This window comes from Osmerus eperlanus, chromosome 12, assembly GCF_963692335.1.
Source record: "Osmerus eperlanus chromosome 12, fOsmEpe2.1, whole genome shotgun sequence".
Lineage (NCBI taxonomy): Eukaryota > Metazoa > Chordata > Actinopteri > Osmeriformes > Osmeridae > Osmerus > Osmerus eperlanus.
The window spans coordinates 2402355-2417943 of NC_085029.1; the positions used below are offsets into that span (position 1 = coordinate 2402355).

At 42.9% G+C, this 15589-nt stretch overlaps 1 protein-coding gene across 1 annotated transcript in view; it reads left to right on the plus strand.

The window, feature by feature from the left end:
• Positions 1 to 7574, plus strand: part of opn4b (opsin 4b) — a 20510-nt gene extending 12936 nt beyond the window's left edge. The window contains exons 4-11 of the mRNA XM_062475334.1: positions 578 to 781; positions 2603 to 2774; positions 4361 to 4522; positions 4620 to 4727; positions 5512 to 5689; positions 6118 to 6306; positions 6602 to 6661; positions 7560 to 7574. Of these exons, the coding sequence (XP_062331318.1) occupies positions 578 to 781; positions 2603 to 2774; positions 4361 to 4522; positions 4620 to 4727; positions 5512 to 5689; positions 6118 to 6306; positions 6602 to 6661; positions 7560 to 7574 (1088 nt within the window). The remainder of the gene's footprint in view (positions 1 to 577; positions 782 to 2602; positions 2775 to 4360; positions 4523 to 4619; positions 4728 to 5511; positions 5690 to 6117; positions 6307 to 6601; positions 6662 to 7559) is intronic.
• The last annotated feature ends 8015 nt before the right edge of the window (positions 7575 to 15589 follow it).

The following is a 15589-nucleotide window of genomic DNA, read 5'->3' on the forward strand; positions in this document are numbered from 1 at the left end:
AACCCTCACCTTCAATAAACCCTCACCCAACCCTCACCTTCAATAAACCCTCACCCAACCCTCACTTTCAATAAACCCTCACCTTCAATAAACCCTCACCCAACCCTCACCTTCAATAAACCCTCACCCAACCCTCACCTTCAATAAACCCTCACCTTCAATAAACCCTCACCCAACCCTCACCTTCAATAAACCCTCACCTTCAATAAACCCTCACCTTCAATAAACCCTCACCTTCAATAAACCCTCACCTTCAATAAACCCTCACCTTCAATAAACCCTCACCTTCAATAAACCCTCACCCAACCCTCACCTTCAATAAACCCTCACCCAACCCTCACCTTCAATAAACCCTCACCTTCAATAAACCCTCACCCAACCCTCACCTTCAATAAACCCTCACCTTCAATAAACCCTCACCCAACCCTCACCTTCAATAAACCCTCACCTTCAATAAACCCTCACCTTCAATAAACCCTCACCCAACCCTCACCTTCAATAAACCCTCACCCAACCCTCTCTCAACCCTCACCTTCAATAAACCCTCACCCAACGTCTCCCACATGTCCCTTCCCAGGCTGTGAGTTGTATGCGTTCTGCGGTGCCTTGTTTGGGATCTGCAGTATGATCACGCTGATGGTGATTGCTGTGGACCGGTACGTGGTGATCACCCGGCCGCTGGCCTCCATGGGGGTCATGTCTCGCCGCAGGGCTCTCATCATCCTGGCTGCTGCCTGGCTCTACTCCACCGGCTGGAGCCTGCCTCCCTTCTTTGGTTGGAGTGGGTACACACGCTCTCTCACACACACACACGCATACATACACACTCACTCACACACACAAACTTTACATACATCCTTTACAGTAAAACGTGAATATAATACAGTTTTTTCCAATCGACTTGACACATTTCTCCTACTGCTCTCAAAACAGTTAACATGATGATCTGAACACTTTGAAATTGTCCTAAACAGATTGTAAATGTTCCTTCATTTCATACAAATTACAAATCACATGCATCATTGCTCAAATGTTTTCACGGTAGTTCATACAGTTAACCAAAACTTTTATGTATCAGGAAAATACCATGGCAGTTCTTTCTATTGGTCTTGCAAAAATCACACACACAAAAGAAAAACATTTTACATACAAAATAAACAAACTCTGTTATCCGTTAAATTCTCAGTTGCACATGGTATGGTTTGATTGATTGATATTAATGTACTATATCTGATGAGTTAGTAATACACACAACACAAGAAACGCACATGTCCTAACTGTTTACACACAATGGTCTGATAGTAATCGCAAAAACTATAAAAGGGGGAAAGAAAATCCACAAAGAAGAAGAAGAATGAGAAGGGGAAAGGGAAGAGCTGTAAGTGAGAAGTGAGAAGTGGTTGTCAGGGTAGAGGAGGAAGAGGGAGCAAGAGGGAAGGAGAGGAACAGTTGAAGAGGTAGAAAGAGATGACCGGAGAGGAGTAGAAGGTATAAGAAGAGGAGAAGGAGGAAGAAGAGTTGAGGATGTAGGAAGAGGAGAAGAGGGAGGAGTAGATAGTAGCAATGGTGTCATGGCAGGAACAGGAGAAGAAAAGAAGACACGGACAGAGAGGGGTGTAAGAGGAGGGAGGAGAGACCATGTCATTCAAGGACAGTTCATTGATTGATTCCATGATTGCAGTACATTTATTTACTTATGTGTTTATTTACGTAATTCTTATATTGGGGGAGGAAAACGGGTTGTTATACAACAAAACTCCTCATTACATAAAGAACTTAATTGAAAAACATGTATTTTCATTCATTTATTTGTGTATCTACAGCTGAATTTGTTTTCAAATCAACAAAGAACACACTTGTAGTTTTTATGTTAGTATTTATTTTTACTTATATGTAATGAATACATTCCTAGAATAAAATGCAGCGCTTCATTGTGCAGTGAAGATTGAACAACAGCTCTGGAAAAAATTGAGAGACCACTGCACCTTTTTCTTTTCATAAACGTTGAAAAGGAACATTTTGAGTGAGGAACAGAAGGGTTTAAAAGGAAAGAAAAAGGTGCAGTGGTCTCTTATTTTTTTCCAGAGCTGTATTTTGCCAACATAAGAGTGTGTTGTTTTGAGAGCAGTTACCTGAGTTTGGAGAAATATGTCAAATCGATCGAGAAAAACTGTAATGTATTTCTTTTCTCAGATGTGTACTGAAAGTGTGTATGTATTTGTGTATGCTGTTTGTATGTGTGCCTATGTGTGTGTGTGTGTGTATGAATGCGTACGTGCTGTTTGTATGTGTGTACGTGTGCCTATGTGTGTGTGTGTATGCATGTGTGTGGGCGTGTGTGTGTGTACGTGTCTATGTGTACATGTGCCTCTGTGCGTGTGTGTGCATGTGTGTGGGCGTGTGTGTGTGTACGTGTCTATGTGTACATGTGCCTATGTGCGTGTGTGTGCATGTGTGTGGGCGTGTGTGTGTGTACGTGTCTATGTGTACATGTGCCTCTGTGCGTGTGTGTGCATGTGTGTGGGCGTGTGTGTGTGTACGTGTCTATGTGTACATGTGCCTCTGTGCGTGTGTGTGCATGTGTGTGTGGGACCTGGTGCAGGTGCGTATGTTCCAGAGGGCTTGCTGACCTCCTGTTCTTGGGATTACATGACCTTCACCCCCCTGGTGCGCTCCTACACCATGCTGCTGTTCACCTTCGTCTTCTTCATCCCCCTCTTCATCATCATCCTCTGCTACTGCTGCATCTTCAGGGCCATCCGACGCACCACCAAGTGAGAACACACACACATACAGCAAACACTCTCACACACACACGCACACAACCACACACATAATGCAAACACACACACATACAACCAAACACATACAGCAAACACACACAGACACTTTTACACACAAACACACTGCAAACACATGAGTGCCAACATACACACACACATATGGTTAGGGATGGGGATCGTTCATTTTTATCAATAACATTTTCGAGACTGCTTAACGATCCGAGTCTTTATCGATACCACTATCTATACTTTTCTGGGGTGAGCTTGAGTTAACCACCATCTAAATGAATGAATTTGGCAAATGTTAAACATATAGCAGCACCCACACAACACTTTATGTAAACAAGATTACTGAACAACATTTATAACAATAACTTAAGTAAAACAGATGTCAAATAGAACAAGGGGAACGTGCTGCTCTCAGGAGGAGGCTGGATAAAAGGAGCACATCCTGTATCCTCGCTCTGGCTAAATCTACAATTGTCCACTACATATGTACTATCCACAACCTGGATGAGTAACTAGTATAAATGACTGTGATTGGTTGGTTGACAAAAAGTGACATTGACAAGTCGTCAATGTTCAAGACTATGAAAAGTTTAACACGTTTCAACAAAAGGCACCTGATATAGCTAAATAACCAGCTAACCAAACCCAAACCTTCCTTATCTCATCCCTATTCGGTCTCTGTTATTGTTCAACAAGATGCTTAAGCAGCCCACAGAGCCATGCTCCCGGTGACTATGTTTTGAATGATCAGCAGCGGGGCGGGGGAGGCTGGTCTTTACTCACACTGACTGAGCTCTAAAAAAAAAATCAGGTTCGCGCACGCATCAAATTTAAGGGGCATATGCAAGTAAAATATTTAGAGCACGTTGAGGTGCTTATTCATTGCATTAGTGTTCCCCCCCTTACAAGAAATGATCTTAGATCATATATTACACGTTGCTTCGTCCTTATCTTTGGCTTTATTAAAATGTAGCCAAGCAGACTGCTTACGTTCAGCCATCGTAGCTAGCAACAAAATGAGAAATGAAGCGAAGTAGGGCGTGAGCCAATTAAATTCTTCTTCTTTTAGTTTAAAGGCGGTTGACAGGCCATTCAATTGAATTTTGTAATTTTATTAGACAATCGATGTATGTTTGTGCACCAGTGATTTGATTTATAAATGACATGACTTGTCTCTCGAGACATTTGGAACCGGGTCCTTACAGAACCGGGTATCGATCCCCATCCCATCTGGTACAATAAAAAATGCAAACCACACACACATATACTATGCACACACGCACACAAACACTTGCGGATGAATAATTTTCAATTAGATGACAGATGCTATACAGTGCTGATTTGACTGAATGTCGATTTAGGCTTTCGGTGAAACTCATACATTGATCTTCTGCCACAACTGACAAGTCAATCTGTGCATGCTTGTGAGTCTGTTTGTGTGTTGTGTGTGTGCGGGTGTGTGTATGTATGGGTTTATGTGTGTGTATGCGTGTGTGTATGTGTGTGTGCGTGTACGTATCTATGTGTGTGTGTTTATATGTGTGTGTATGCGTGTGTGTGTGTTCTAGAGCGGTTGGGAAGATTAATGGGTTGAACAGTCGGGACTCGGTGAAGAGGATCAACAAGATGAACAGTGAGTGGAAGATGGCTCGCATCGCCCTCATTGTCATCCTGCTCTACGTCATCTCCTGGGCTCCCTACTCCTGTGTGGCTCTCACTGCGTTCTCTGGGTGAGTGGCTGGGCCTGCCTCCCTCCTCCCCCCCTCCCCCCCTCCCCCCCCCTCCCCCCCTCCCATGTGATCTGTTCTAACTCTGCCATCTTCACAGGTACGCTGACATGCTGACTCCGTACATGAACTCTGTTCCTGCTGTGATAGCCAAAGCCTCAGCTATTCACAACCCCATCATCTACGCAATCACACACCCTAAATACAGGTACACACACACACACACACAGTCCTGTACACGAGCAAACCTCACCTCTGTAGACCGGTGCTGCTAAACAGGTTGAAGTGTAGAAGTGCATGGTCTACAAAAAGGAAAACGTGCTACGATCTAGGGGTGTGTCCAGAGCAGCCATCTTCACAGCCCTGTATGGAAGTCAGCTAGAAGACATCCCAAGTCAAGAAACACTTTCAGTAACGGTCCCACCAGCCTTTAAAATCTAGAAACCAGGTACACCAGGCATTCTTGAATAACAGATACATTTTTCATAAAACAGCACCTACTCTACAATTGTCCACTGTCCACTTAAACTGTACATAGTTAGAGATTTAGCATTTGTGATTTTTGCTAGGGCACTTTTATGTTGGGCATGCTGTGATATTAGTCATCTCATTGGTCCTCATAACTGTGGTTAACACAACAAGGTTGTGTTCTACACCAGTGCTCACACACACGCCACCACACCATGTTCACACTGACTGTACATGTGAGCAAGCTCAAAGAGGCCCATCAATAAGCAGCGCTCCAAACACTCAATGACAAACAGTGCCCAGAGGCGGCTTAAACAGTCACTCTGCCGGTGGACAGTACAGATCGATACCAGAGACAGATGGTACCACAGCATCTCCACCTCGTTCAATAGGATTCATGCTCTCTCTCTCTCTTTCTCTCTCTCTTTCCCTCTCTATCATCTATCTCTCATCTGTCGTTCTCTCCTGTTTGCTTGTGTCTTTGTGTCTCTCTCTCTTTACCTCTCTCTCCCCCCTCCCCCCAGGGCAGCCATCAGTAGGTATGTCCCCTACCTGGGGGTGTTGCTGTGTGTTCCTAGGAGGGACCGCTTCAGCAGCAGCAGCAGCTTCCAGTCCACCCGACAATCAACCATCACCAGCCAATCGTCAGAGTACTACCGCCCCCCCAAGCCTCGCCTTTCCTCGCAGTCCGACAGTGAAACAGTGCGTAAAACACTCCTTCTCTTGGCATCTGTCCCTCTTACTGAAACACTCCTTCTCCTTGTCTCTGTCCATCTTACTGAAACACTCCTTCTCCTTGTCTCTGTCCCTCTGACTGAAACACTCCTTCTCCTTGTCTCTGTCCCTCTGACTGAAACACTCCTTCTCCTTGTCTCTGTCCCTCCATTCTGCTGACCAACATTGCTCAATTCTGCGTTTGTGTCTGTGTTTGTGTGTGTGTATATGTGTATGTGTCTGTGAGTGTCTCTCTGTGTGTGTGTGTGTGTGTGTGTGTGTGTGTGTGTGTCTGAGTGTGTGGTTTATGTGTGTTTCTGTGTGTGCGTGGTGTATGTGTGTTAATGTGTGTGTGTGTGTATGTGCTTTTATGTGTGTGTTAATGTGTGTGCGTGTGTGTGTGAGGGGTCTCTCAGGGTGTAACAGACACAGAGGCAGACCTTTCCGCTCGGACAGAAGTTCATCAAATGTCCAGTGATGTCACCCAGGCCCGCCCCTCCAAGTCCCAGAACTTGAGGTTAAAAGGTCATGATTCCGGGGTCTTCCAGAGAGCTGCCTCCCAGGAGCCTTCCGACCCCTCTATCTGTCACCTGCAGCAGATCACTGTGAGTGTTCAGCACTGGAACCCTCTCTATGCGTGTTGCATATCATCAATCTCACATAGGACCATTGAGGCCCATTAGGTCCATATTCAGTAATCTTGTAGTTGGAGTACCTTATCTACAGGATTCATGACTCTACCATCAGTGTAGTGTTTTAACTGACTGTGTGGGTGTGTATATGTGTGTGTGTGTGTGTGTGTGTGTGTGTGTGTGTGTGTGTGTGTGTGTGTGTGTGTGTGTGTGTGTGTGTGTGTGTGTGTGTGTGTGTGTGTGTGTGCGTGCGTGCGTGTGTTTCTAGGCCATAACAGAGTCGGGGGATGTCTCAGAGACCAGCTTAACTGATGACCTCCCAGCCACAGTAAGCAGCCTGCTCCAGCAGCACATACCACACATCTGTTCAGCTGCACCTATACAGCTCCTGTTTACATCTGGAACATTCTGGAACATTTTGCTGACTCTTTTATCCAAAGTCACATACAAATAGTACATTTAGAAAGTACAGCAGCAGATCAAGTATCAGAAGTGCCTAGTTGTTACAGTATTTCCATCGTAGCAGTATTTCCATGGTAGCAGAATTTCAGCACACAAGTGGTCATCAGACTAGACATAAAACATATAATCTAAGACTGTGTTTTTGAGTTTTGATTTATTAAAATAGAAGCATCAAAAAGGAGCAAAAGGTAAAACAGAGAATGGGCTGGATAAACAAGAGAGCACTTCAAGGACAGAGTACAAACGAAACTCTACTTGTGAACAAAACACACATGATGATCAGAGTCTTACCTTTTTCTACTCCTAATATATACAGTATTACATATTACTACTAATACAAGTTACTGCTAATATATGTTACTCCTAATACAGTATTAATACTGATACATATTACTACTAATAAATCAAATCATCAAATTGGGGGGGTGGGGGTGGGTTGGTGGTAAGTACTACAGGCTCTTACACTGTGTCAGTATATTGCTTGTCTTGTTGTGTTTTGGCCTCTAGAGGTCCTCATGCCCAGCTTACCCAGCTTGTAATTAATGTTATTAGGTTCACCTGGGTCTCGTTCACCTGGGTCTCGTTCACCTGGGTCTCGTTCACCTGGGTCTCGTTCACCTGGGTCTCGTTCAGCTGTGTATATTTAAGTGACTCTGTCTCATAGCTTCCTTGCTTGGTGTTTAGTTGTTTTGTACCTGGTTGCATGAGTAGTGTTCTCTAAAGACATTGTATTTTCTGTTACCTGTGGAGTATTCCCTTATCAGTTTATTTTGGAGTGATGGGGGAAACGAAGCCTTCCGAAGCAACAAGCTATTTGAAACAATTGTATCAAAAAAGTATCGCTTTTTCGAAGCGTTCGATACATCTTCTCCATAGGGACATCTGCTGTTCAGTATGGCGACTGTATCGAGAGATCTAAGGAATCGAGTGACGTCTGTGCGTCTGTACACCTACTCTCTCACATCTCTCATGTGTATCTATCTCTGTCTATCTAGGTCTGGCAATCTATCTGTATCTCTGGCTCTGTCAATGAATGTATTCTATAACGTCCGTAAATAGGCCAATGTCTCCTCTCTATAACCTACGAATATTAGTGATTTCTGATGTCTTTTTAAGCGTTTGAATAAAACGCAGTTTGTCTCAGCTGCTCGTGTGACGTCTGAAACTTCGGACGTCACTTCGACACTTCGACAGGTGATCACATGGTTTTTGCCCATTTGAAGCCACGCTCGACACGGTACCAATTGTTTCGAAAGGTCGATACCGCTTCCTGAGCACTGTATCGAGCGTAACATCACTATTATTTTGTGGGTTTTCTCCTCTGGAGTTGTTTGTTTAAAGATTTTTTGAATTTCTGGAATACTTTTGTGGAATGCCCTTTTGGACTGGTTTTATTTTTGAGAACTACTTTTTGCTGTTCTTTGCTCCAGCTGTGGGTTATTGCTAGAACTCCTATTAAAACATATTCTGCATCTCAAATTCTCCTAAGTGCATCTTACTGATGGGTTTACCATCCTCCAGTGGCTCAAGGATTGTGAGTCCAACCCTCATACCATAGACCGGAGTTCGAGTCCCGGCTCTGACACACTGCTTAAATTGGACACACGCAAACATCAAATGTTTACTCCTCGACAGGTCTGCAAACGCCTTTGCAGACCTGTCGAGGAGTAAACATTTGGTTTCTTATATACTACAACAATACGTGGGAAGATCCCAAATCAAACAGGTCGAATCTGGAGCAGACGCCATGTTGTCAGAGCAATCAGCTGCACTTGCACTGGTGACGTCACTACACCTCCAAGGCAACATATCAACAACATCAATTCGTCTTCTGTCTGCTTCAGATGCTTTTTTAAAACGGGAAGCGATTGCGGGGCGTTTGCGGACCTGTCCAGAAACCATATTTGGTTGTTTTAGTTTTTTTTAGGCAACTTAGGCTACTTTGTTGCCGAGCAGATGCTACGTTGTTAAGGTCAATGGCTACATCTCCAAGGCAACCGCTTGTTGCTAGGTCCATAAAAACGTTTATTTACCTCTGCAAACATTCGGGAGGTATATAAACGGTATTATTAACTTTTGAGAACATCTTCTGGACCAATAGGAACAGCGTATTGGTCCAATTATTACACTAGTATATAAGAAACACAGTTATCGAAATAGATAGTAGTGTTGCTAAAGCCTGGACTAACATAAACATCTTCTTTTTCTTTTACAGTTGAGTGACATCACAATGGACAATTTGAAGGGTTGTAAAAGGACCCCCTCCATCATTGTCACCTCCACATCTAGCCCCTCCTTCCTACACCAGGGTTCCCGTGACAACCAAACCCCCAGACTGTCCAAAAGCTTTGTCATAAGTAGGTCCGGGCCTGTAGCCAGGAAGCCTGTTGAGGTTGTGCGTCTGGTGACAATGTTGCCGTGTGTTGGCAGTGATGCACATTTAAACACGGATAGTGTATAAGTGCACCACGCGTGTGTGTCTGTCTAAGTGTGTGAGAGAAATAGTGTGATACTCTTCTCAACCAGCATGTTATTTAATATGATCTCACACATGCGTGTGCAGGGTCGTGGTTTTGTACATATGAGTGTGTGAGTCAAAGCTTTAGTTATATTGAGAATTGTGATCGTTTGGTAAGAGCTTTGTCTGTGATAATGGTGATTTTGTGTTTGTGTGTGTGTGGGTGTGTGTGTGTGTGTGTGTGTGGACTGTCGGTGTCAGGTCTTTGAGATATGAAAAAGGGCACAGATGAGTGGTCTTGGTCCCTACTCTTATACAACCTCATTCCAGTGCCACATCACAAGATATGATGCAGAGCGTGTGTTTGTGCTTTCAGGGTCAGTGAGATATGACTTACTTTAGGAGGCTGGAAAACAGTGCCTTGCAAAAGTATCCACTCTTTCAAACTATTTTCTTAGTACAAAACAAATTGTATTTATTCTAGATGTAATCAAACAGGTGAATGCTTGCATACATGAGATATGTCTCTATTTTAATCCCAATGGATTTGCAAAGATTTTTAATATGTTTTAACTTTGTCAGTGTGGGTCTTCATTTTGTAAAAGTAGAATGAAGACTGAAAGGTGATTTCTTTGAATACTTTTGCAAGGCAAAGGTGTTTTGTATCACTCTGAGCAATTAGATTGGAATTATTGGTTCAAATCCCAGTTGTGACAGAAAGATTAAACGGTCAGACAGGTGTTTTGTATTGGACGATTCTCTTGTTTCTTGTTTTGTACTGTCTGGTGTAAATATAAACAAATGAAAATGTTTATTGAAATCTTATTGTAATTCCGAATGTCATTACAGTGAAATAGTTTTATTGATTAATGTCAATACAGACAAATAAACTGACAGACTTTTAAAAATCTGTATTTGTTAAGATGTACACAAAATTTTAACAAAGATATTAAATGAAATTATAATATATGGAAATGAATCAAATGTATTTAAATGAGTTTGTAATTTGATGTAGATTCATGAATGTATACAATGTGTCATTGTGTTGTTTTTATATATTTTTCTAAATAAAAGTGTAACTTTCTAATGTGTCTTTTGCCACTAGATGTCTTACACTTGTCTCCCACAACCTGTAGTAACCTGTAGTAACACCACACCTTTACTAACCTGTAGTAACAGCAGACCTGTAAAAACCTGTAGTGACACCACGCCTGTAGGAACCTATACTAACCGGTAGTAACACCACACCTGTAGTAATAACAGTAACACCAGACCTGTAGTAACGACAGTAACACCAGACCTGTAGAAACCTGTAGTGACACCATGCCTGTAGTAACCTGTAGTAACACCAGACCTGTAGTAACCTGTAGTAACACCACACCTATAGTAACCTGTAGTAACACCAAGCCTGTTACACAACGCCTGTAGTGACGACAGTAACACCAGACCTGTAGTAACCCTAGTAACCTATAATAACACCAAGCCTGTAGTAACCTGAAGTAATAAAACACCTGTAGTAACAACAGTAACACCACACCTTTAGTAACAACAGTAACACCAAGCCTGTTATACAACGCCTGTAGTGACGACAGTAACACCAAGACTGTAGTCCCCTGTAGTAACACCACACCTGTAGTAACAACAGTAACACCAGACCTGTAGTAACGACAGTAACACCAGACCTGTAGAAACCTGTAGTGAAAACACGCCTGTAGTAACCTGTAGTAACACCAGACCTTAACCTGTAGTAACACCAGACCTGTAGTAACCTGTAGTATACACCACGCCTGTAGTAACCTGTATTAACACCAGACCTGTAGTAACCTGTAGTAATCCCAGACCTGTAGTAACCTGTAGTAAAACCAGACCTGTAGTAACCTGTAGTAAGTAAGTAAGTAAGTAAGTAAGACTTTATTTATATAGCACTTTTCATACAAGAATTGCTGCTCAAAGTGCTTTACATAAAATCAACAAAAACAATAATACAAGTGTTGATCTACACACACACACCCAGGTGAACACACACTTGTCTGTGCACATTTAGATGATGCTGATGACACATGTTCCTTTCTAGCCTCCACTGTCACAGTACACTGTTACTGTCTCTCTCTCCCTCTCTCCCTCTCACTCTTTGATGACATGGTATTAGTGCAGAAATGTTTTCCATCCCTCTCTCAGATAACTCTATGAGATCATTCTGCTGTACTGGGTGACTGGTCACTCAGGTGTCCCCAGAGCACAGTGTGTGTGTGTGTGTGTGTGTGTGTGTGTGTGTGTGTGTGTGTGTGTGTGTGCGTGTGTGTGTGTGTGTGTGTGTGTGTGGAGAGAGAGAGAGAGAGAGAGAGAGAGAGAGAGAGAGAGAGAGAGAGAGAGAGAGAGAGAGAGAGAGAGAGAGAGAGAGCAAGAGAGAGAAAGAAAGAGGGCATGTCATTCTTTGTTTAAGCTCCGGTGGGCTGTGTGATATACTGTCCTAGCTTGTTGGGAAAAGAGACATTTCAGTGGGTCTGTGTGGCGTGTGCGCATACTCACTAAGTGTAAACCTCCATCATTCAGACCAAATGCCTAATTATAAAATGATCTAACAACTTGTTGGAGTGTGTGTGCTTATTATTTCGCAATGCGGAGGTGTCAGAGATAAGCCTTGATTCAGCCTATATATGCAGGTACACGACTTCTGCACTGATAGATGATGTTTTACTGCACCATCACAGCAAAACCAGGCTCACACCAACAGCTTGTAATTCCTGAACATGTAAATGATCTGCACTGCTGTTTATTTACATCATGAGAATCTCTCGCTCTATCAACCACAGCTTTTGACACGGTGGATCATGAGATTCTCTTGGAACGTATGGAGAACTATGTTGGGATTTCTGGTACATCACTTCAGTGGTTTAGATCGTATCTATCCGATAGATCACAATATGTCCACTATGATGGCTGCTCATCCAGGAGCTCCACTGTAAAATACGGAGTACCACAGGGTTCAGTTCTAGACCTAATTAGAAGCTCTGGGGTAAATTTTCACTGTTATGAAGATGATACTCAGCTATATATGTCTATAAAGTCTGGAGAATTTCCACATGCTATGGAAAAATGTGTTTCTAGGTTGAGAGCTTGGATGACTGCAAATTTCCTTCTTCTAAATTCGGATAAAACCGAGGTTCAAATTTTCGGTCCTAAAAAATATAGAAATAATTTTTCCAATCTGACCTTAGACCTAGACGGCGTCAAAGTCTCTCAAAGCCAGCTAGTAAAAAATTTAGGAGTCACAATGGACCCAGACCTTTCGTTTGAGTACCATATTAAGCAAATTACTAGAACTGCATTTTTCCATCTACGTAATATTGCCAAAATACGAAAATGTCTCTCAAAGGATGATGCAGAAAAACTAATACATGCATTTGTTACGTCCCGATTGGACTATTGCAATGTGTTGTTCTCTGGCCTCCCAATTACCCACCTAAAAAATGTACAGCGGGTGCAAAATGCTGCTGCTAGACTATTGACCAGAACAAGAAAGTTTGATCACATAACATTTACTCTTGTCTCTCTACACTGGCTCCCTATCCAAGCCAGAGCTGACTTCAAAGTTCTACTACTAACCTACAAATCTCTGCATGGATTGGCACCACTGTACCTCTCCGGTCTCCTTGCACCCTATTGCCCCGCAAGGACACTTAGATCTCAAGATGCCGGCTATCTGGTGGTTCCCAAAATTAAGAAAAAAACAGATGGAGGTAGGGCGTTCTCATATAGAGCGCCTCTTCTCTGGAATAAACTACCCGTCTCAATTAGGGAGTCTGATACTGTTTCGACGTTTAAAATTAGGTTAAAAACGTTATTGTTTAGTCAATTCTACGACTGTTAAAGGTAAGTATGTTACTAGTTGGAGGCAACGGGGGACGGGTTGTTTCCATCCTTATTCTTTAAGTATAACTTATTTTAGAGTTCTCTTCCCCTGGAACAGATTTCATGTTCCAAATGAGGGGGGCTGTCGCTGTCTTGGTGTGTGGGGTTGCATAAAATTCCCCTTTTTTGCTCTGTTAAATTGCTGCACCAGTCCACACTTGACCGGTGGGGATCTCATTCTATTATGACTGTAACTGTTAGCTGCTCCTGGCATTCTCTAATCCCTGCTCTCCTCTCTCTGTCCCCCCCCACACACATCCCTTGTGGTGTGGGGGGTTTGAGTTGTCAGCACCTGCCTGGTCGTCGGTCAGCCAACGCTGGACCTGGTCGCGAGTCTCCCGGTCCTGTCCTACATCTATAAAGTTGAATAATGGATTTTGGTGTTTTAAAAACCCATCGACACTGTATGACTATGTTTAGCCTGTGTTCTGCTCCTCTCTCCCACCAACCGTCTCTGGAGGAGGGGATCCCTCTCTGAATTGCTCTTCCCAAGGTTTCTTCCATTTTTTTTTTTCTCCTGTTGAGAGTTTTTTGGGAGTTTTTCCTTGTCTTCCTTGAGGGTTTAGGTTGGTTGAGGGGCAGTTCTATGGGCATATGTGAATCCCTCTGTGACATGCTTGCGTGTAAAAAGGGCTATACAAATAAATTTGATTTGATTTTTGATTTGAAAGTTAGTGTATGAGTAGGCCTGGGTTGTCACCATCGCCTAGGCCACAATCAGACAGTTCTCAGTTCGCAGATTGTATTGCAATGGACACAGCCTTGATCAGGTCCCAGACAGAGACAGCAATCCTCAGGTGTCTGTTGGAAGGGGGTAGGGAATGCAAGAGAGTCTTTCTGCAGCGCTGGTGTTACTACGCGTAGTAACACCAGACCTGTAGTAACCTGTAGTAACACCACGCCTGTAGTAACCTGTAGTAACACCAGACCTGTAGTAACCTGTAGTAACACCACACTTCTAGTAACCTGTAATAACACCAAGCCTGTAGTAACCTGAAGTAATAAAACACCTGTAGTGACAACAGTAACACCACACCTTTAGTAACAACAGTAACACCAAGCCTGTTACACAACGCCTGTAGTGACGACGGGAACACCAGACCTGTAGTAACGACAGTAACACCAGACCTGTAGTAACGACAGTAACACCAGACCTGTAGAAACCTGTAGTGACACCAGACCTTAACCTGTAGTAACACCAGACCTGTAGTAATCTGTAGTAACACCAGACCTGTAGTAACAACAGTAAAACCAGACCTGTAGAACGACAGTAACACCAGACCTGTAGTAACAACAGTAACACCAAGCCTGTAGTAACAAGACGCCTGTAGTGACGACAGTAACACCACACCTGTAGTAACGACAGTTACACCAAGCCTGTAGTCCCCTGTAGTAACACCGCACCTGGCTAAGGCGAATGCTAGCGATTGGTTATGGCAGATCAGAGTGGCTCTGGGCAGATCCAATAGTTTTAAACTTCAACAGAGTACCCGCCTACAAGGAAGTCAACGCTTGTCAATGGAGCGACGCCAGACTCTCTGTACAAATGAAATGTACGAGATTCTGGTTAGGACCAGGCTAACTGATTTCATGATGGAAGCAGAAATTGAAGCACTCGCTTCTCTCGCAACAAACAACGGTGGTGACGAAGACCAACACTCGCAGCCATATTTGTGAGAAATGTTTTCTTATGTTGGAGTGAAACATTCTTCGGACCGGATGAAGTGCCTCTTATGCTTACCGAAAAGCTACTGAAATATTGGCATTCAAAACCTCCCGAATCCAACCTCAGGAAACACATTTAGGGAAAATTAAGACTAAGCTGCAACGTTGATGTTCAGTAGGCTGATCATATTTAGCATAAACATAAATATTTTCAACATAATTCCTTGTCTTTGGTCATGGTGGCCACAGCACTTAAAAGAATAAACTTAATAATTCTCAAAATTCTGACCCTTTGCTTTTTTATTAACAGCATTTACTTGTACTTTTACTTTCAATACTTAAGTACATTTAATATCAGAAAATTAATTTTGATACTTAAGTACAGTAAATATCAGTTACTTTAAGACTTTTACTCAAGTAGTATTCTAATAGATGACTTTCAGTTTTACTGGAGTCATTTTCCAGTAAGGTATCTTTACTTTTCCTCAAGTATGGCTTTTGGGTACTTTATACACCACTGGTTTTAAATAACTCGGTGTGACCATCACACAGAACCTGTCCTGGTCACTTCACATCCACAGAACTGTGAAGAAGGCCAGACAGCGTCTCTTCCACCTCAGACGCTGAGAGACTTGAGGATCAAATCAAAATCAAATCAAATCAAATCTTGACAAAGACTTGAAGATCCCCCTCAAGGTGCTCAGGAACTTTTACAGCTGCACCATCCAGAGCATCTTGAGTGGGAGTATCACCACCTGG